This window comes from Syngnathus leptorhynchus, chromosome 9, assembly GCF_054491065.1.
Source record: "Syngnathus leptorhynchus isolate UIUO chromosome 9, UIUO_Slep, whole genome shotgun sequence".
NCBI classification, from domain to species: domain Eukaryota; kingdom Metazoa; phylum Chordata; class Actinopteri; order Syngnathiformes; family Syngnathidae; genus Syngnathus; species Syngnathus leptorhynchus.
In genome coordinates this window covers 5,395,222-5,415,679 of record NC_141203.1, presented here as the reverse complement: position 1 = coordinate 5,415,679, position 20,458 = coordinate 5,395,222, and the positions used below count along the sequence as shown (strand labels likewise).

At 40.8% G+C, this 20,458-nt stretch overlaps 2 protein-coding genes across 8 annotated transcripts in view; one reads left to right on the top strand and one right to left on the bottom strand.

Annotated features, from left to right (window-relative positions):
• Positions 1 to 20,458, top strand: part of caska (calcium/calmodulin-dependent serine protein kinase a) — a 60,965-nt gene that overhangs the window by 31,228 nt on the left and 9,279 nt on the right. For 4 of the 7 annotated variants that reach the window (XM_085920326.1, XM_085920325.1, XM_085920324.1 and 1 more), the window contains exons 2-12: positions 80 to 192; positions 3,322 to 3,427; positions 5,262 to 5,339; positions 5,423 to 5,495; positions 13,015 to 13,117; positions 13,251 to 13,426; positions 13,763 to 13,906; positions 14,076 to 14,159; positions 14,850 to 14,949; positions 15,784 to 15,905; positions 18,826 to 18,903. In XM_085920326.1, coding sequence (XP_085776452.1) covers positions 80 to 192; positions 3,322 to 3,427; positions 5,262 to 5,339; positions 5,423 to 5,495; positions 13,015 to 13,117; positions 13,251 to 13,426; positions 13,763 to 13,906; positions 14,076 to 14,159; positions 14,850 to 14,949; positions 15,784 to 15,905; positions 18,826 to 18,903 — 1,177 coding nt within the window. The remainder of the gene's footprint in view (positions 1 to 79; positions 193 to 3,321; positions 3,428 to 5,261; positions 5,340 to 5,422; positions 5,496 to 13,014; positions 13,118 to 13,250; positions 13,427 to 13,762; positions 13,907 to 14,075; positions 14,160 to 14,849; positions 14,950 to 15,783; positions 15,906 to 18,825; positions 18,904 to 20,458) is intronic. The other 3 variants (XM_085920328.1, XM_085920327.1, XM_085920323.1) reach the window with 1 other exon arrangement.
• gpr34b (G protein-coupled receptor 34b) lies at positions 7,195 to 11,723 on the bottom strand. Its single transcript, XM_085920515.1, has 3 exons — positions 11,284 to 11,723; positions 9,257 to 9,829; positions 7,195 to 8,892 (listed from the first exon to the last, which is right to left on the bottom strand). Exons 1-3 carry the CDS (start codon positions 11,289 to 11,291, stop codon positions 8,349 to 8,351), a joined length of 1,125 nt encoding a protein of 374 aa, XP_085776641.1. The 5' UTR covers positions 11,292 to 11,723; the 3' UTR covers positions 7,195 to 8,348.

Below are 20,458 nucleotides of genomic sequence, written 5' to 3'. Positions count from 1 at the left end.
GTGTAGATGTCCCCCACTTTTCAAATGATTCATTTAATTCCGAGTGGGGAGTAAAGTATTCCCTCAATGTCTTCTTCAGGGGTCCCTTCAGTGTGGTGAGGAGATGCATCAACAGAGAGACGGGGCAGCAGTTTGCTGTCAAAATTGTGGATGTTGCTCAGTTCACCTCCAGTCCTGGACTCAGCACAGAGGGTAAGTTTGTTTGTTTGTTTGTTTGTTTGTTTGTTTGTTTGTTTGTTTGTTTGTTTGTTTGTTTGTTTGTTTGTTTGCTGCAGGTTCATTTCCATTTAAATTGCACTTCACTGAGAAATTATTATTTATTATGATGCCTTTTGAACGCATAACAAAAAAGTGCCAGCATAAAACCTTTAACTGTACAAAAACATAAAACGGCAAACAAAGAAACACACTTGTGGAGTCAGCCCTTGAGATGCTCACTGAGCTGAAGTCTCACAAGATTTAAGAATCCACATATTCTCTAATGTTGTGTTAGAGGCGATTGTTAATCTTCTGTAGCAATCTGCCAGCGCTGTGATTAGGTCTGTGATGATTCTAGAGGAGGAGCGATGGCATTAAAGATAGTTGAAAGGTATGGTGAAGCCTGATAAGACTTGAGCTAAACTGAGTGAGGAGAGTGCACAGCAATCTTGGGAATACATCAATGAATGCAACTTACGTCGCTCCGTAAAAAAAAAAAATCTTTCTTCATAGTTGTGGAATAGAAAAGCCTTTCAAGTTCCCTTGGTAAAATTTGTGCTTCGGCGGTTGTATTGGAAGTCATTACAATGTGCAGATGGACCTAATGTTGGGTTTGCTGAGTGGCAATGTGCAGTGTATATTGGTGGTGTAATTCTGTATGATTGTGAGGAATTGCAGTATTAGCATTGGGCTGCTTAAAGCCGGTCTCATTAGCAAAGAGATAAATAGTGTGAAGGAGATGAAGCCTGTTTTCTTTTGCCATTTACAATGACAAATGTTAGCAACCGTACCGTTGATAATGTTCAATGCACAAGATGGAAGCTATTCGCTAATAGGGGCTGGCGCATTCTCTGCATATTTTATGGCCATTTAAAATGTGTCAGAGTGTTATACTAAACACAATTGCTTCGGGATTTCAAAAGAAAGTTCCGATAGGAAATGATAGAACGTTCAGATAAAAAGTCAAAAATGTGGTCGGTCCCTTGTTAAATAAAGCAATAATATCAATATCATTGTTGTTCAACAACCATATCACATTTTGCATGTTTTTCCAATATTGTGCAGTCATCATTTGATTAGCAAGCAAAATATCTGGACATTTGTGCCCATTAATGTATTTAATATATGTACAGTACAGGTTTTTATAAATTGTCATCCTAATAAATATGTATTGGTTCTGATCCTTGTGAGTTACACAAACTATACTGTAAAAAAAAGCGAAACACATGCCGAGTTAAATCTTCTGATTCTCACTGTACAAAGCTCTTTTGAGGTAACCTAAGGTCTCTCATTGTATGCTGGAGTGGTGTCATGACCAGCGACGTTTCCTTTGGGGAAAAGTGGCACCAAAAAAGACAAGTATATCATGACACGATCATTGTCTCTGACAAAATATCGTGATGATTTGGGATACTTCTTTTGCATTGCAAGCACACTCTCTGTTCAGACCTTCGAGTGAGGGAAGTGGGTCAAATAGTTCGTGCCTTGGAATTGGATTGACAACACAGACTCACACGCTCACACACACACACACACACACACACACACACACACACACATCCACACCAGTCAGTGTCTCTCAAGTGTGTCCAGAGGTCTGACTGACGAATAGGTCAGCTCTCCAAGGAGATGAGAGCGCAAAGCTAGCCAGCGAATGAGCCAAATCCATCATGTGCTGCTTCCCGCTCGCTTCCTCTCCTTTACTCACCCCCACCCCCCCTTCCCCTAGGTCTTTCTTTTTACCTTTCTTTTATTTCTCCTCACATTGTGTCCTCTTCACCTCCCTCGCCTGTCACCTCATTCTCCAGAGTCACGGAAGATGTAACACTGTGTGTGTTAGTGTGTCTGCTCTTATTGTGACATCTTGTCAACAGCGTCTGTACAAGCTGTGAAGATGCACGATCATATGTATGCTTGCGTAGTTTGTTGGAATGCTCCAAAGAGCAGAAAAAAGGGAGCGGAAATATTGTATTTACTCCACTGTAGCCGGGGATTGCCAGGCGGGGAACTTTTGTCTTGCATCTGTTTGAACCTACCCCACCAAACATTTTTTGTTTTTGCTTAATTACGGACGGTGGCGGCATTGGTTGACATATTCATTTGTAAATTCAATCGAACGTCCGTATTTGAAGCAAATAAAATCCATGCACCTTTGCCTAGATCCTTACGAAAATGTTTAAACGGGCATTTATTTTTTTTGTTTAACCCTGTTAACTGTTTGTCCTGACTCTTTTTTTTGCCAATATTGTGCAAATGTCTCACATTAAATTTCACTCCCTGCAACAAAATTTGGCAACATCTTTGCTCTGTCCTATGTCATGCTTCATAAAAATTGGTAACTGCAAAAAGTTTTTTTTAATACAACAATTCAAATGATAATCCAATATTTTTCACACTGTGACGTATTCGACAGTATCTAATCAATCAGCAGCATTTTATCTTCAATCAGACATGGAAATCCTTCCTCTCGTTTCATTTACTGCACCGTACATCGTAACCTCAGCCATTTATCTCCTTTTACAGCTTTCCATTTGCACCGTGCTCCCATTGTTGGCATATTGATTTGTTTCAGAAGCTCGAATTCCTGTTGTCCGCATGCATTTGTCTCTTCGAGTGCAACACTCTCACCCCCGTCTTTATCACAGCTTTAGTGTATGAAGACAAACGGGGAGGACGGTATAACTCGTTGACTTCATTCATTTCATGCATGAGACTTACTTTAAACGTTTGATTGTTGCTAATGTGGCAAAGTTGTCTGTATGTTCCTTTCATTCCTGCATTAACCTTCCTCATCATTAGGAGCTAATTAGAGTAGAGGCTCACTTCCAGGGGGAGTCTTCAGAGCACTGAAGTGTCTTTCAGCATGTCAAAGAACGTTATTGCTAATTTGATGGCACGATGATTGTAAAACACATACATTGCACCTACGGGGGACAGCATCTGTGTTATTGGAGGTTTGTCATTTTGATGTACAAGCCTGGGCGTCCGTAGGAATGTGTTAGCGCTGAATTTCTTTGCGAGCAATGCTAATTGTTTGGTGCTTTCTAAATAGACTTTTTGACTAATGTCAATAGAAAATATCTGAAAACTGTGCTCATAATATATTGCTTTTATTTTTCTTAGACTTGAAGAGGGAGGCCAGCATCTGCCACATGCTCAAACACCCACACATCGTGGAGCTTCTGGAGACCTACAGCTCAGACGGGATGCTCTTTATGGTCTTCGAATTGTAAGTCACACATCTGGTTACAGAAGAAGCGCAATTGTGAATCACTTCAGCAATTTTCTGGCAGGCGTGTGGGATGACGCTGGTGATAAAGGGTATTTCACAACACTGGGACAGGGGTGTGAATTTAAACACCAGACTGTAAGTAAATGAGTGTAGTGGTACCTTTTGACTTTCTTGTTCCGTGACCATTATGTCGTAATTGTGTCAGTTATGCATGCCGACAATTGTGGCAATATGTCTCGCTGGGTACATACAGATCCATTCTGGATATTCCATTATAGCTGTGATGGACACAGCTATTCTTTGTTGGACTTTTGTGTGAAAGAGGCTACAGGTAGATGGAAGAGATATTTAAGCACGTCATCCCTCAGAGAGCAGATAACAGAGTAGGCATATCAGATAACTGCAGACATCTTAATATATCTTTCCCTGAAGCAGGCTCAAATATGAAAACTGCGTAATACTGTCTAATGTGGATGTGCTGAGAACAAGAGCCTCACTGCAGCCTGGCCTAATTGGAGAGGACGCTAAGACTGGGTTTTAATAATTGGGGAAGAAATGAAGCCAAGCAATTAGGAGGGAAGGCATTAGTTGTAACTTGACTCAGTCAACTATGAATGTCATTTAACACGCCAGTATGAGTCTGTTTGTGTAAGTAAAGACTAAAGAGCCAGTTGAAAAAAAGGAAATCCCAAGTCTGTTCCCATTGAGTTGTTAGACCAGCAGGAAACTGGTTGTGACTGGATGAGAATCTCAGGTGTACTCAGATTTGTGTCCAGTGATTGTTTTTTGGTAGACTGATCACAATTTTACATCTTTGAAACAGCAATTAATTCATACCTGAACGAAGCAGTCTGGTTTTACCTATTGATGTGCAGTTACGTTACCAGTGGCGACCTCTAGTGGCTTTCATAATAACAGCACAAGTTGGATCCGTATTCATTTTCTAAATTGGTTATGCTCACCAGGCTCGCTGATATGCTCGAGCCTGCCCCAGCTGACTCTGGAGAGAAAGGCAGGCTACACCCTGGAGTAGTCGCCAGCCAGTCACAGGCACAATAACTGTTTACATTCACATCTATGAACAATTAAAGTCCTTATTGAACATACCAAGAATTTTCGTACTGCCTAGAGGGAAAAAAAAACAATGAGCTGTCTTTATATTCCCACGTTCTTGACCGACATGTTGTACTGTGTGACATGTCGGCAACACATGCCACGCGTGCAACAGAAATTGTTCCTGCGTGTAGAATTCATCATGCATTCTTTCTTGTGATTGTTCAGTTTTGTCACATGCAACTTTACCCGGTTACTTCTCTCTCTGCATAGCGACAAGCGAAGCTACCGACGGATATCTTACATTGCCCCTCATTAAACGCACATAACTTGAATAAATTCTTTTTTTTGTGTTCGTTGTCATATTATTTTCAGTCTCTGTGTTGATAATGCTGCAGTGGCGTGTGTGGCATACAATTGTGCCAATAAGGCTGAGAGAAGTTCTAAATGCGCATATTTTCAGCAGTAAGAATGTGATTATGAATCTTCTTTTGTAAGATATATTTCCGAGTGCTACTCTATAGTTTGTCTGCATCATGTTTTGAGAATCATGAACAGAAATGTCCAAAAATGCTGTCAAACATGAACTTAACTTACATTTCATCACAATACCTTATTCACGATTCACACTAATTTTTTTTCATAATGACGAATAGGAGACTTTTGTTTGTCTTTTTCGACAAACTAGCGCATTATCACAATTTTTGGAGAGTATATTTCTTGATCACGCTGATCTTCTCTTTGCATGCGTGTGTGTCTGCGGTTTTGTGTATCACAGCATGGATGGAGCAGACCTATGCTTTGAGATCGTCAAGAGGGCAGACGCCGGCTTTGTCTACAGCGAAGCGGTGGCCAGGTGAGGTCAATTCGACTTCTATTTCACAACTCGGGCCGCCATTTGAACTGGATTTTGACACGCTCTTGTGTCGCTCTTCTTAGTCACTACATGAGACAGATCCTGGAGGCGCTACGTTACTGCCATGACAACAACGTCATTCACAGAGATGTCAAGGTATTGCTGCCTTTTAAAAATATGTCGTTTAAGAGGCAGGCTGGTAGTGTTATAACTCTCTAATGATTACTAATGAGAATAAGGGCCAGACTGAAAAAGAAACAAATACTTTTATAATTTTAGAATGATAAAATTGCACTGCTGCATTGATATCAATGACTTGACTTGTATCGTCCGCCGTGGTATCAGTAACGGGTATCGGCCACCCTTGTGGGAACACAATACATTGAAATAAGGCCAGTATCTTATAACAATACCTGGTATCAGTACTCACCACCACCTACTTTGTGTGGATAGAGGGTGTTTAATCAGGTTATAAATACAGCAGGCTCCTACTATCACCCTATAACAGAAGCTGCTGCCTTGTCTTTATCAGATTTGCTTCCCCAATTTATGTCTGTCTGTCTTTCTTTCTGTCTGTCTTTCTTTCTTTCTTTCTCTTTCGTTCACTCTCGCTCTCTTTCTCTCTCTCTCATGCACGCACACTTAAATTTACAAGAAAGGTGCTCAAGCGCGTTGCAACTTCCCATGCATGAAAGTCACTGAATTGATTTAAAGCCCCAGTATTTATCTCCCTTCATTCATGATTGCTGCCAGCACCTCTTTTGTGGGTGTTTGTGTGTGTGTGTGTGTGTGTGTGTGTGTGTGTGTGTGTGTGTGTGTGTGTGTGTGTGTGTGTGTGTGTGTGTGTGTGTGTGTGTGTGTGTGTGTGTGTGTGTGCACATCTTTATTTATTTATTCATTCATTCATTTATTTGATCATTATCATTGATTAAGGTTGATTAATGGTGTCTTGAAGCCATTGAAGCTAACATAGTGTGCACTACCCGGTTGTAACTATCAGAGGCACTATTGGGTGACTCTCAACTAGTGTACGCTCTTAGGAAGGACAACGTGACACCAGCCTGGGCCTACATCAACGATATGGAAGCATCTCCCAGCAGCATGAATTTGTGCAATTGGACTTCAAAACATTTCAAAAATCGATTGATTATACATCACATGTGCCTGACCACACATTTATTTATCCGGATAGAGCAATAACCAGCAGCATTTAGTGTTGACAAAAACAACACAGACAAAACACAAGAAACTCTCGTTTCCTGAACGTAATAGCAACCTGCCAAGTTTTGCCAAAATGTGAGAAAAGCTGAAAGGTAATAATCGCTCACCTTCTTTTGACAGCCGGGCAAAACAGGCGGAACTAATGGAGACTTTTATCTGCCATCACAAAACAAAATAGAAGCACACAGACGGATGCAGCTGATATTAAAATGATGCCAACAGCAACGCCATTTAGTGTTTGAATTGGTTTGCCGGCGGGTTCAGGTTAGCCACAGGTAACATGAAATTCAAACGCCCTGAAGTTGTACGATTAGGAATTCCTCTACATTTAGAAAATCGCATGAAACACCAGAGTTTTTATGGAGACAACACTCGAGACTGTTGAATCTCACCGGACTTAAGTAAACCTCGTGAGATCTCAGCAAATCTTACAAGATTTCAGCTTAATGAGCCTGCAGAACTGGTCACAACAAGCATTTAGAGACTGAGTGTGCATGTCTACTGCTTCCTTTCAAACTCAAAGGATTTTCCAAAAAAAAGACCATTGGATGCATGCGCATGAAATGGGGTTTTTTTCCGATTGGGTCCGTGACCAATTAATGCAGTGTTTGTTGGCTTTTTGTTTTGTTTTTGTGAGATAACCACAAACATGTGCAAGTGAGGCAGAGAAATAAAAGACAAGAGAACAAAAGAGGTGCAAATCTGTCATTTAGTTTTACGCACTCCGAACTTTAAAGGATTGCTTCGCACCTGTACACGCTGTCACTGTCACGAAATATTTGGAATGTTGCATAACATCATTTTGAGGAAACTTTAAACATTCTGTGTGTCACACTGAAGGTGTCATCTTGCTGCTTAGAAAAACGTTACAACGCACAACGTTAGAAAAAATGCACAACTCTAAATGCCCTATAAAAACATTTGTAAGCAGTCATATAACAGGAGTTTTATTTCTTTCATCTCACAAGTAAAACCTACAAAAGAAATGTTAACAATGTTGTATTTTAAACAAGGCAAGTTGTGAGTGTAGGACTTTCTGCTCAGCTTGTAGTTGTAAGTACTACAGGTTGATGAACCTCTAGATGGCACAGTTGTTCCAACTTAGTGTTTTGCGTCACTCCACCCAATAAATGACATTTATACTGAGAAACTAACACGGCTGTGTAAAGCCAGGGAGGGGGGGGGAGCATGTATTTTACAGCTTCAAATGCATGGACATTATGTTTTAAGAGTTGAACCTCACGCTTTCATGTCTATAAAAGTTGTTCTGGAGCTTTTGATCGTCAAATGTGGGCTTTGATGTCTGCGTCTCGACTTTGGTTTTGTTTGAACGTCTCGGTGATTGCATTGCAGTGACTAATGGAAGAACACTGTCTGCTTTTGGATCGCCATTGTTGTTCTTTCCATGGCCACCTCACAGGGAGTTAACACCATTGCGCGTCTTTTTGTCTGACTTTACTGCTACATTCATTACTGCTGGGAAGAAGGAAATATCTTCCTTGGAACTTAAAGTGATTCAAGTCCGCCGCACAAAGCATGAAATAATGTCTTTGACAGCATAATTACCAAAATAACAGAAAAAGAACCTCATAAAGTTAAGGGATTGGTATTGCACTGCTGATTTTTGCATATTGTTTTAATTTATTCTAAATCTGAAAGTTGTTCACCGGTGACTGTGGCAGTTTAGTGGTTCATCTAGCGTATCACCTGAAATTTTTATTGTGCAGTTCTTTCGGGAGACCCAACAGTTGAACTCCGAACAAGCCACAATTAACGACAGCAAATCCTTTATTTCAAAGAACCTGGGACATTCGCTTGCCCTCTGTCAGGCCTCCCACTTCTCCCTTCCATTTCCACCGTTGAGCTGCTTCCACTAACTCCCACCGAAGTATCTCGTACACGAAACATGTTCCCCATCAAGCGTCGTACCTCCTTCCTCACAGAGGACAACAAAAGGAATAAAAGAACAGGATCCAGGCAGGTATTAAGAGCTGAAAAGAGCAGTGCCAATTCATTGGCTTGGTCGGCCACACCCCTCCAAAAGCAGGAAGTGTCTGTAATTTGGGTTTTGATGTAGAACACCCTGATCACATGATATGGGACGAAACAGATGGTGAAGAGGAACAGGATGAAGAAGGATTTCCTCGCGGTTCTTGAATAGTGGTGAGCATTGGGCAAGTTAGGTTTATTCTGTGATATCTTCAGAAGCTTGAGGGCAATCTTCATATAGGACACTACCAGGGAGATGAACACCAGCCAGAAGACTACCAGCATGCAAATGTTGATGTATGCTTTCCACTTTGCATCTTTGAGCTGTTTGTAGTGGAAACACCTAGACGTTTCCAAAAAAAAAAAGAATTTGTGTCACTCGCACAGCAGAAGATGAAAGTGATAGTTTTTTGTTGGTTTTTGTGTGTGTCGGTCTAAACCATGGTTAGGCCACTCCGGTACTTGAGGTCCTGCATGTTTTCGATGTCTCCCTGTTGCAACACATGGTCAGGATTGTTATCCAGATTCTGCAAGCCTTGCTAATCATCTGACCATCTGAATCAAATGTGTTGCAACATAGGAAACATGCAGGACACCGGCCAACGAGGGCCAGAGTTGCCTACCCACTCTAAACCTTGAATATAATATGGCTCTTCTAAAAACCTTAAAAACCTACCGAGCAACTAACCACCAAAATTGTCACCAACCTGTTCACCTGCGATGGAGTCTTTGGCATGAAGAAGACTGAAGCTAAACCAAAGGCCATGATCCAGATAGCTGCACAGATGGCAGTGCTCCACTTTGTGGACTGAAGCCTGCTCTGTGCCTTAGTTCCCCGGTGGATCTTCAAGTAGCGATCCACGCTGATCAGCCCCAGCAGCGTAATGCTGATGTACATGTTCATGTAGAACAAGTTGCCCACCACGTTGCACAGCGTGGGGCCTAAGGTCCAGACGTTCCCTCGGCCATGGTAGAGAATCCTGAATGGCAGACAGACCACCAGGAGAAGGTCGGCGAATGCCACATTGATGAGGAAAACCCGCACCGAGTTCCGTTTGGAGCGCACGTGGAACAAAGCCCACAGAGCCATCACATTCCCAAGCAGACCCAGAACAAAAATGATGGAGTAAAGCAACGCAAGCGGGCAGTGGAGTGCGTTGTAATCGACACAAGGCTGCTGAGAATCGGGCGCCATTGTCAAGTTTGTCCCGTTGACAAAAGGGGAAGTGGATGTCTGGAGGTCAGATGACATGATGTAGGGATAGTGACGATCTTCCAGCCTGTCCAAGAAAACGACACAAACAGTTTAGTATCTTTACGAATATGTCATGCTACCAATGTGGCAGCCGTGGCTACCTAATTGTTAGCTTGTTTACAGTGCTAACGGGATCTTGGCATTGATAGCGCTGCCAATTTGTTGAAGGTGGGCAGCATTCCCTGTGAGCCTTTTTCTCAAGTAGTATGACCTGAGAGCCAAAAAAATGGGACATCATGCCTGAATTAGCTTGTGGTTATGCTATTGGACCACACCTTTGGAGAACCACCCATGTACAGTACTTGTGCGATGTTTCGAAAAAGCAGAAGCCATGCATTGTTCTGTATTCATACGAACACGAATGGTACGAAACGACATGGAACTGTAAGGTACTACTAAAAATGTAAACGTTTACAAAATTCGGTTTGTTTCTGAATATACTGTATACCAAGTGGCACCAGGGAGCCCCCATGGACCGCTTGAGTAGCCTGTTAGCCTCTTCTGAAAATAGTTCTCTTATTGTTCTAAATAAAAAATTACTTCACTTGCCAGTAAGCTGTATAATATAATATTTTTTTTGCTGTTTTTTTTTTTTAAACTTTTACTGGTGCAAATTTGGTAATGATATTTACACCACATTACCCACGGGCCTTTTTCGAAAAATATTTCTCCAGTGATAGGACATTGTGACTCCTAGGAAGGTTGTTATAAGAAACCATTTGGAAATCTCTCCGGAGATGTCTACAAAGTGTCCCATATTGGTATTTATCTGTTTCCTTGTTGTGTCATTGTTAATAATAGTGAGAAATCATGAATATGATCAGTAGTGTCACAAAGATTTGTGAAGCTTGTTGTTTACATCGATCAAACCAGTAGTCCTTTGCATTTATGAGCATCCAAGAATAGCTTGTTGGTGACCCCTGGACACTATATGATTGAAGCTATTTGGAGCCATTCCACGCACAGGAAGTGAAAATGTAGGAAACGGTTGTGTATTTGAGATTTATTTTTTTTATATATTATGCAATTCATCCCAAAGGTTGTTTGCCGGCGCTCTTGGTTTCTTGCACAATACTCATCCAACTGCATTGTAGCATTAATGTCCAAAATGTCTTGATAAGTTGAGGAATTTGAACAAGGGTTCCCAAAATGGGCCACTTGTCAGTTGTTATGAGTTGGATTAAAATGTTGTTGTTGTTGTTGTTGTTGTTGTTGTTTTTGATCACTTGAAGGTTGCACCATTTTTGGGTAGAGTGGGGTAATAGCTTTCAATGTTATGGTAATACTCCTATTTTATCATCTGTCCATTGTCCTCATTGAAGTCACAGGTAGCTGAAGACAATCCCAATTGACATTCGGCAAGAGGTGGGAGTACATCATGGACTGATCTTCAGTCAATCCCAATGTTTAATCGTCATTTAGTCTCTAATATAGTAATTAAATAAAGCATGATCCATACTTCAAATAGGATCTACTCACCCAGTCATTGAAGTCCATGCACAAAGGTCTGTCAGCCGCTCATTTGTGCTCACTATACTTCCTCTGTCAGAACTACGTCCTCGTACTTCCAGCTAGTTAGAAAAAATGTGTTTCTCGGCATCTCATGGGGCTTCGTGTACTCAGTCGGCCAGCTTCAGACTATAGCAGTTCCAATGAAGTGAAGGAAAATCTTTTGTCTCTCCTTGTCCATTCCCAAGGCTGCCGCTCATATCCAAGTTACCCTGCCCATGCGCGTCGTTGAAAGTAAACAGAAAATTGCTGACATGTAAAATGTGGTGATGTCGCACAGAGAAAATGTGGGGCTGTGGTTAACTTTTTTCTTGCCTCGTGCAGTCCCAATACACAATGTAAGAGCAAGAGCAAAGGAGGGAGGGAGAAGGAGAGAGCGAGAGAGCGGGACGGTTGGACTCGATTCACAAGTTCTGGTTACACACATGAGTGCAAGTGGTGTCAGCGTGCAGCATGCACAACTTGTACAATACAATACACTTTCCACTCCTGCATCTTATTATAAAACCACTAGTGTGCGCTGAGTGTAGACATTCTGAGAAGAGGATAATAAGGTTCCGAAAATACAATACCTCAACAATAGCCACTGGCCAAGACAACCATACAATATTTCAGTTTTTTCTTTTTACTTATTTTTATCTTATCCATCCATACATGTTTTTAGATTTGCTGGTATCTCATTTCATTGTCGGATGAAAAAAGCCACCTTTTGAGAATGTTGGGGTTTTCTGTGAAACAACTTTGACACTCTGCTGGTTTGTTCTGAATAGACATGCATAAAATTGTACAGACAACGTGATATATTTTATATCAATGGCCTATGTACAATTCACATAAACGTTTAACCTTTTCAAAATATCTCATCATTGTTTGGTGACTTCCTTTGGAACTGGATTCACGAGGCAGATTCTTCCTTGTTTTTTTGATTGTTTTTGTTTGTTTGTCTGTTTCTAGTATTTGCCCAATTGACTGTATCTACAATCACAGAATACACGACACAATGCACAGATGGCAAATTACATGTAAATAATAGCATCTGTTCACATAAAAACAAATCATAAGATACAAATTAAACACTGTATGGCAGATGGAATGACTCATCCCAATTTGAGTTAAATCTACGTATTTAATTTTATTTAATTGTCTATTTATGCTGTCACTGTAAATTAGATTTCCAGTGGGTGTTTTCTAATATTGTTTGTATGTGTTGTTTGGGCAGACCAGTTACTTTGTTTTGACTAAGTCAATCGCATTGATGGGTTATATCCAACTTTGATATTGAAGTCTTTGAGTCACTTTGGCGGATATTAGATGCTTATCAAATTTGCCTTGAGTTCCATCGAAAGCTATTCAATTCCATTTGTTTTCCCCCTCAACACTGACATTACACATATCAGTATTGTGCCACTTAGGGCAACAAAAAAACAAAACAGGAATTGCATCACTTGAGTACACATGCAACATAAATCCAGTCTTGACCATAGTTACCAGTCTAAAAGACGGTATTTATTTATTTCTGAAGTAGAAGTAAAAAAAAGCTCAATGTTTGTTCCTCTTTGCATAAAAACTTCCTTCGTCGTCAATTTTGTGCGTACACCGATGCAGATTTCCTGGCGTGCCATTAACGTTATTCATAGGAGGGTGTCACTTTGTAGCTAGCCAGGACTGACCACAAAATGCTCTGTCTCTCCTCTTACGCAGCCTCACTGTGTGCTGCTGGCATCTAAAGAGAATTCTGCTCCCGTCAAGTTAGGAGGCTTTGGAGTGGCAATCCAGCTGGGAGAGTCGGGGCTGGTGGCTGGAGGTATACTTTTATCCTGCGTGTCTCAGACACTTCAGTAGCGTCTGGGGGGGTGTTATGGGAAATAAGCCCATTTAGAGTGTTTCAATAAAACAATACACAAGCTGTATATAGGACCACATTGTTGTGTGTGCAGGTCGAGTAGGAACACCCCACTTCATGGCACCTGAGGTGGTGAAGAGGGAGCCTTACGGAAAACCTGTGGATGTGTGGGGCTGCGGCGTCATTCTCTTCATCCTCCTGTCAGGGTGTCTGCCCTTCTATGGCACCAAAGAGCGTCTCTTCGAAGCAATCTGCAAAGGGAAATACAAGGTAAGGACATTACATGGTCTTGTAGGCTACAAAAAACATTGTAGGATGCTTTTACGTTTTTACCGTTCATGGTTTGCGCCGCTGCTACAAAGTATCACAGTTTTAGAACAATTGTTTTTTTTTTTACGGGGTTCTATGATGTATTAACTGTAAAGTTGCCGATGCCGTTTCCTGAAGGCTGGGATTCCGACAAATGTTAAAACAGTCATAACGATAAACTTCATCATACCTGCATCTTAAGACATCTTGGATGGGTCTGAAACAATACCCGCTATGATTGACAAGGCTTTACTGTAACTCATACTGTATGAGTTGTAAGGTCATTAAATTGTGCAGTCCTACAACATTTCAACACAGATGAACCCGCGGCAGTGGAGTCAAATCTCGGAGAGCGCTAAAGATCTGGTGAGGCGCATGCTGATGCTGGACCCTGCCGAGAGGATCACAGTTTATGAGGCCCTTAACCATCCTTGGCTCAAGGTAGCCTGCCCCTTGTCATGAAGATATTTGGCTTTTTAGTAGAGATCGTCATTGTTGCATTTCATCTTGAAACAGATTTTCAAGATGGACTCATTCAAGAAAGTGTGGTACATTTTTTTGCCTTATATGCGGCAGGCAGTAGTGGGCAATGTGTGGTGATGTCTTGCAGGAGAGAGACCGCTATGCCTACAAGATCCACCTGCCAGAGACGGTGGAGCAGCTGAGGAAGTTCAACGCCAGAAGAAAGTTGAAGGTATACAGCATGGATACAATTAGAATCAAGATAATGAGCCTCTTTCATCAAATCATATAAAGCCCCTTTTCTCAAATGACATACCCATGAGCCACTCTAGAGCAGGGGTAACCAAGTCATATCCTCGAGAACCCCAACCCTGTATGTTTTCAGATGTTTGCCTCCTCCAACACACCTGATTCAAATGGTCATGGTCCCTTTCAGAATTCTGCAGAACTCGCGGATGAGCCTATCATAACCTTTTTAGTTCAAGAGAACAAAGACGACGTCAACGTGTCACCTTGTTTTGCATTTCACTGATTTGACAAGGCAATTAAAAACACACACACGAAATGCAAACCCAAAATGATGAATCCTCTTGACTGTTAGTCAATATTTTTTTTATATTTTCCGGCTCTCTATGTCTGCCAGTAATAGATGAACTATAATACTATCATTCATTTGATATACAGTATCAGTAAATTGTGCTATGATTTTCATCACAGAACAAATTAATTTACCCACTTGCAGTGTATCCTTCTCGTCTTCTGCTTCAGGTCCAGACTGACCTTTTTGCTTTTTGGTATGATGAATAGTGTAAACATTGGACCCTATTATAGGGAAGCTAAAGATTTTGAGCTCAACTGTATGTGTTTGTGTGATGATGTGATCATCACCATGGAGGATGTTCACCCACTGGTGTGGTTTTAGGGTGCGGTACTAGCAGCAGTGTCCAGTCACAAGTTTAATTCCTACTATGGAGACCCCCCTGAGGAACTCCACGACTTCTCGGACGACCCCACCTCCTCAGGTGAATTTTGTGGGATTTTAGCACCATACTTGCAGTGAATTAAAGAGACAACACCCATGACAAAGAAAAACTACAACTGAAGCAAGACAAATTAATATTGAAGTGTTCAGAGAGAGGTCTACGTATATGTCACACTTACGAAGGCATGTATCCCCTGCAACGCCCTGCAAGAGTTAGCTCACTCGACCTCTCCCCTAAAAAAAAAAAAGCCCTTATAGTCAATAATGCGAGCCTGACGTAATCAACGCAGAACATGATATGATGGATAACATATGCAGACCTAAATAGCCCACCCACGCTCAATACATACATAAATACTCCCAATGCTAAATCCAAACTGCAGTACTCCAAATTTGTTGAATGTGGTCTACATATAATCCACTGGTGGTGTGCGCTATCCTGTGATGAACTCGTAGAAACATGCATGACCGCACACAATGATGGTAAATTTAAAATGGGCAAAAAAAAACTAAACCACAGCAGTGGCCCTAGAAGACCCAACAGAATTGGCCTTCTTACTCTCTGCTCTCCTTATAACCTGTAAAGATCTGTCAATGCAAGACCATGAAGAATAAACATGAATACAACACACCCACAGCAAAATCAGAAATACCTCGATTTGAAGGGACCTCATCAAACCTTTCTTTGGTTTCTTCATTATTTCTTTGTTTTTACAATCCTTTGTTTTTCTGCTTCTGTTAATGCTTCCCGCCTGCAGGGCTGCTCGCAGCAGAAAGTATGTATCTTTATATTTTTTTGCCGTGTGGTTGACTCCTTCCAGCTACTTGGCAGTATGTTGCTATTTCTTTCAATATGTGTTGTTATGCTTTGCAGGAGCTGTTTCTCAGGTGTTGGATAGTTTAGAAGAGATCCACGCCTTGACTGATTGCAGTGAGAAGGATCTCGACTTCCTACACAGTGTTTTCCAGGACCAACATTTACACACACTGCTCGACGTAAGTCAGTCACTTGTGATCTCCTGCCTTTCAGAGTGTACGGGATTAACTTGCTGCAATATATACCAAAATGAACGTCAAAAGCGGTTGCCATAGACCACAGCAATATATGTCCTTCAAGTCGTATAATTTGAAGTTTCGCACCAACAAATTATGTCAGATATATAATGCACGATTGTTTCACTATTAAGGAAATCGCCCACCTCTTGCCCTACGCCTTTGGCAATAAAGTTCCAACTGAGGATTTTTATTTATTTTTGTGTATCACTAATACCTGGAGGTTAACATATTTGCACACATATCAACATTTTGGCACCATATTGGGTCACAAAACCAGACACAGACTGCATCGGTCGTATTTTGTATGAGGTCGTTTTGACGGCAGCTTTCCCTATAATTTAATTTGATTGAGGCTGTTTGCTCTTTCTTAAATTTAATTTATACTTTCTTCTTTCACGTTATGTGGATGATGGCATATAATCCACACATGTTTGCTGCCTTTAATCTTTTCATTTAAAATGATTTTATTTTTGGAACAGCAAGAACAGTCGACAAACAACTCCAACTTCATTTGATTTGAATGTACTGGTTTATTTAGATAAACTGGTTACCCAATTTAATGAGTTACATGAATAAAAATAAATCGGGAATACGTTCATTGTCTTTCTACCAGTTCTTGAAAAATATTGTAAAATTCTTGCAATTGTTGTTCTTTTAAGTACCACTAGAGGGAGACAGAGTACCAACAGCGTCATAGTACACTTTGAGAATCACTGATCTATAAGTCTTCTTTAATTTTACTCACAATATTGTTCAAGTCTATTTACCTGTCTAGCAACGCCTATTATACATAAAGAATCGCAGTGACACTGGGCACAATGATGGCCTATGCTCATGTCACGGTATTTGTTGATAAAGCCTTTCTCTATTGCTGTAGGAGAAAAGTGTTTTCCAAAGAAGTTTTCCATGATACTCGTGCATCCATTATAGTAGAAAAAGTCAGACATATTTCTTGATTTAGTAGGCTGAAGTAGATTGTAATGTAGTGTCAATGTGAACGACTTGCACGTCTCCACTTGGTTTGTGCTCGGAGCAGAGCGAGTCAGAACAATGGCATCCATTATGAGAACATGTGTAAGAAGCACAGCTGTGTTGCAAGGACAGCTGAAAGTAGCATGCAATGCAACACGCTGAAGATAGACGACGGCCGTAGATGGAGTCTACCGCCCTTAGAAAGCTTTGTTGAAACCGCTTTCCTGCACTTACCTGGTGAGTGTTTGATGACTTTCATGTGTTGGCCTCCAGGTAATTGAGTCAAAGTAAAAAAAAAAAAAAAAATCCTAGTCTCTGGTGCTTTTGATGTCTGACTTGAGGTTGCTTTTTTAATCTTCTTAAGCTTTCTGGTTGGTTAGTTCGAGAAGGGTAAATGGTGCCTTCAAGGAAGTATTGTACCGATTTGCACATTTGAGCACATCCGTTCTGGTTTATGTGTTGATCCTATGTGGGGAAAAAAAAAATCCCCATGAAAAGAATACGAGTAGGAGGAATCTCTGGGGAAGACCCAGGATGTGCTGGACAGTGTGAAATCTGTCAGCTGGCCTGGATTGACCCAAAAAAGCTGAACGGAGCAGTCTTTGCAGAGATATGCTGTCATCTGGTGGCATCTTATGGATATTGTTGCTTAATAGGTGTTGTGTAATATTAAAGTAGGGCTACCTGTTTGATATAGTTGAGATTCAAATTTAGGGGACGTGTAAAGTCTGACAATGTGACAAAGGGAGTATCGCTCAACAACCTGTGATACCTGTTTGATATACATTTCTGAAAGAAATTTGCTCAAATTACCCTTAATTATATTTTGTACATTTTTCATTGTATTCATTTATTTGATGGGACACAGATGTTAATGATATCACTTTGTTTCTATATTTTTCCACAAGTGTTTGTGTTTGCAAATGGTCATTTGAGAATATTCCTAGAAAATCACTTTGTCCCATCGCTGGTAATCAGTTTAGAAAAAGACCTGTGACCTCCTCGTGTAGCTGGATCTAAATGCCTGGTAAAAATCATTCTTGTTTGTGAGATAAATGCATCCTTAGTTTTGATACTCAATTATAGTTTTGTCATTCGGCTTTTGGAGCATATTTTTTGGGCATGTTCATTCTTTAGATCACATTCTGAGGCAGGTTATTGTTTCGACCCTGTTGAATCAATACTTTTTTAATCGTTCAGTGTTAGCACAGAGGAATGTTTTTTAGGACAGTTGTCCTTACACTTTGCGGAGGTCCTGGGTTTTAATGTCAGCTCCAATGCCCCGTGTGGAATTTGCAAGTCCACCCGATGCTGGCATGGGTTCTTTTCCTCCCCTGCTGTAAATGTGTCCTCGATGATACTCGCACATTCATTGGTACAGTTTTGTGTAACGGTCGCATCAAGTTTTGTTCCATTATTTTTGTCTTTTTATTGCACCCAGCCCTCAGTTGCTGTCTTTGTTGACACTCTGTTGACAAACATTGAGGCTTTAAACACACTCTTGTCTCCGTAGAATGAGCCAGTTTCTCTTTTTTCCTTTCTCTTTTTTTCTTTTAAACAATCCACTCTTGTATGTCATTATTCAGTCAAAAGAAACGTTGGACTGCTCATCACATATTTTATGTGATAGAGGAAATGCTCAAAATAAATTCCTTCTATTAGAATATAAATATGCTCTATATTTTGTGCAAAGTTTTTACTCCACAATGATGTACACGAGAGCTGGATTTATAAATCAACTGTTGCTGTTTTGATAGCGAGCTCTTCACAAGAGTGGAAATCCCCAGATGCCCTTTTCACAGAAGGTGTTGATGAAGTGGCAAAACAAAAGTAGTGATTGTATTGTTCCGTGAGCTGATTAATGGATGTGAGTGTTTGTCATTTGCAGCTCTACGATAAGATCAACACCAGGTCGTCTCCGCAGATCAGGAACCCATCCAGTGACGGCGTGCAGAGAGCCAAAGAGGTAAGACAAAATATACAATTGTTTTTCGTTAACATTGCTATTTTTTGTTTTTTCTTGCTGCTGACAATCTTCCTTTTCCACTGCACTGTGCTTACATGGGCGTTTCTTGTTAATATCAAACTTTCCTATCGGCAAATCCTTTTTTTCTACCTCATAACAGACGTGTCTGAATTAAAAAATATATAAAAAAATTTAACTGGAAATTTCACAATTTTTGTTTAATCTGCTGAATGCAACAAGTCATGATGAACTCATGATGTTTTTGAAAAAAAAAAACACTTTATGGGGAAATATATGCAACTCAAACCCCTCGTGCTTATAGAAGCAGTTATCCACTCCCCTTTTCTTTTTTTGTTGGGTTTCTTTTTCCGAATAACGTGTGAAGTGCGCTGTAATCACAGTCTTCACTTTGCTGCAGTGTCCTATTTTCTTGCTATGCTTAGTTTCCTTTTGGGTCAGATTTGTCCTAAAAAAATGACATTTATCTTTTTTGTTAAGCGTTCAATGCAGCATGTGCGTTTTTCTACATTTTCTTTGTTGCCCTCAGAGGAAACTTTTCAAACATCCAGAAGCTCCTCATTCTTCTTCTCCGTGGTTGTTGTGTGCTCACAGTTTGAGCCATACTATTCATGTGGCATGGTGTGTATCGTTTCCAGAGGTTGTGGAAAACCAACTAGCCCAGCTGACACTGTGCAGTGGAAAATCGTTCTTAAAAAGTTTCTTCCTAGTGCCCGGGCTTTGTTACTCTTTCTGGCTTCTAACACCTTCAATCTTCAGCACCCGTGTTGTGACACTGTCAGGGTTTGTCCACTTTATGGAGAAAAATAAAATTGCGAGAGGCTCTTGATGTTCTCCCTCTGACTCCAGCTGGTCTTTGCCACCAACACAGCTCGTATATACATTTTCATACATTTACTCATATACACACGGTATTTAATTAATTATTTTTGCCTGGTGATGAACTGAAATGACCTCCCGAGTGCTCTTTGTGTGCGCTGCCACTGACGCGCTCATTGTCTGAGCAGCTGCACACCACAGCCCTTTGGCCTGTTTGCACTGCCTTCTTCTCATAAAGCTCTTTTGACTTCCCTCATTAGCTGCTTGATGCACACACACACACACACACACACACACACACACACACACTACCTAGACTCACACTTGTAGCATGCTTACCCAGAGTTGCATTATGGTTGGCACAGTCGCACCCTGCTTGTGTAAAATCTCATTTGATTGACGTTTGTTTACATTGCTTAACGAGGGTGAGTAGCATGGAGGCAGTTTTGTGTGTTGTGTGAAAGCAGACACACAAACAAGTTTATTTTGTGCTTTATTGAAAGAAGTCGAAAGTTCTGAGACATGAGTGGGTGACTTGCGTCCAATCCCGAATTCCACACACAGGAAAAAGGATTCCAGGGAAACCTGGCTAGGAAACATTGTATTCCTCATCAAAGGATGTCAAGTTCGCTTTTGGTTGCTAAGAAAGTAAGAGACTTAACGTTTCTGATTGGGGGGGTTGACATCTTTCGCACGACTAAACATAAGTCACCTTGCA

Excerpts from the sequence above, each read along its gene's own strand:
- gpr34b (XM_085920515.1), bottom strand. Across the intron at positions 8,893-9,256 it reads ACTCCATCGCAGGTGAACAG|GTGTTTCCACTACAAACAGC; the intron begins GTTGGTGACAAT and ends GGAAACGTCTAG.